Here is a 1,137-nt window from a genome sequence, read left to right on the forward strand (position 1 = left end):
ACACTTTAACGCTCGGTGCCAAGAGATTTCGTAGAAGATAATTTTTAGTAAGACACTAAAAATAATCATGCTAATTATAAAGTTTCATCCAACTAAATTCCGCAGAAAATTAACTGTGATGCTAGACTCTTTTCTCTCTATCAAAAAGAAGATGTTAGTCCTTTATTAATAATTTTTCTTTATGATAAATTTACATGGAAAATAAAATTTGCTTTTGTCTTGAGTGTATAACGTATAATTTACTTTATTAATTTTTACGTTATTTTATAAATAAGAGATTAATTGACGATCTTTTTTCAATTTTATAGCGGCAAATGTGTTACTGAGCGAAATGGGCGACGTCAAGTTGGCCGATTTCGGCGTAGCCGGCCAGTTGACAAACACCACCAGCAAACGAAACACTTTCGTCGGCACGCCATTCTGGATGGCACCCGAGGTTATCAAACAGTCCGCTTACGATTCCAAGGTAATTGCGTTAACTATAAATTATAAATCATATATTGTCGAAAATTAAAAAAGAATATATAACGCGAACACTATTTCTGAAGAAATAAATATCTTTATTCATATTTTAAAAGATTATTGGTATAATGTTACTATCAATTTTTTTATGAAATATGAAACTAACTCTTTATTAATTAGACTTAAATTTAATGCTCACTGTGCTTTGCTTTTTTATTCTTCATCTTTTTTCGAAGCGCTCATTTTATTTGTCATTTTGGAAAAGTGGCGCGGTCATGTTTTCATTAGCATATCGTTAGCGCTTCATCTGGCTACCAGTAGTAGTAACTCCGCGAGTGATTATTCCACAGGCTGACATTTGGTCTCTGGGCATCACGGCGATTGAGCTCGCGAAAGGAGAACCTCCCAACAGCGAGCTGCATCCCATGAGGGTCCTCTTCCTAATACCCAAGAACAATCCGCCGCAACTGACAGGGAATTATACGAAACAGTTCAAGGAATTTGTCGAAGCCTGCCTCAATAAGGATCCTGAAAACGTGAGTGTACCGTTATATTTGCGGCTGACCGCGTTTTGAGTTATTAGCCGATTATCTCGTTCGAAAATGTGTTTGATGCTGTCGAACAATTCGATATCTTTATTGTGATTAAAAAAGTGATTTAAACAAGACAGCACAA

The 1,137-nt window shown here is 35.6% G+C and overlaps 1 protein-coding gene across 1 annotated transcript; it reads left to right on the top strand.

Moving 5' to 3' along the window:
- Window positions 1-295: 295 nt before the first annotated feature.
- On the top strand, window positions 296-1,052 carry LOC115240489 (serine/threonine-protein kinase 26-like; the record flags this gene model as incomplete). Its single annotated transcript, XM_029815706.1, has 2 exons — window positions 296-466; window positions 813-1,052. Coding segments are annotated over 2 exons (396 nt in total), but the record flags the coding sequence as incomplete, so codon positions are not given.
- Between the last annotated feature and the right edge of the window lie 85 nt (window positions 1,053-1,137).

The sequence above is a fragment of the Formica exsecta genome, unplaced genomic scaffold, assembly GCF_003651465.1.
Source record: "Formica exsecta isolate Colony F162 unplaced genomic scaffold, ASM365146v1 C16389442, whole genome shotgun sequence".
Lineage (NCBI taxonomy): Eukaryota > Metazoa > Arthropoda > Insecta > Hymenoptera > Formicidae > Formica > Formica exsecta.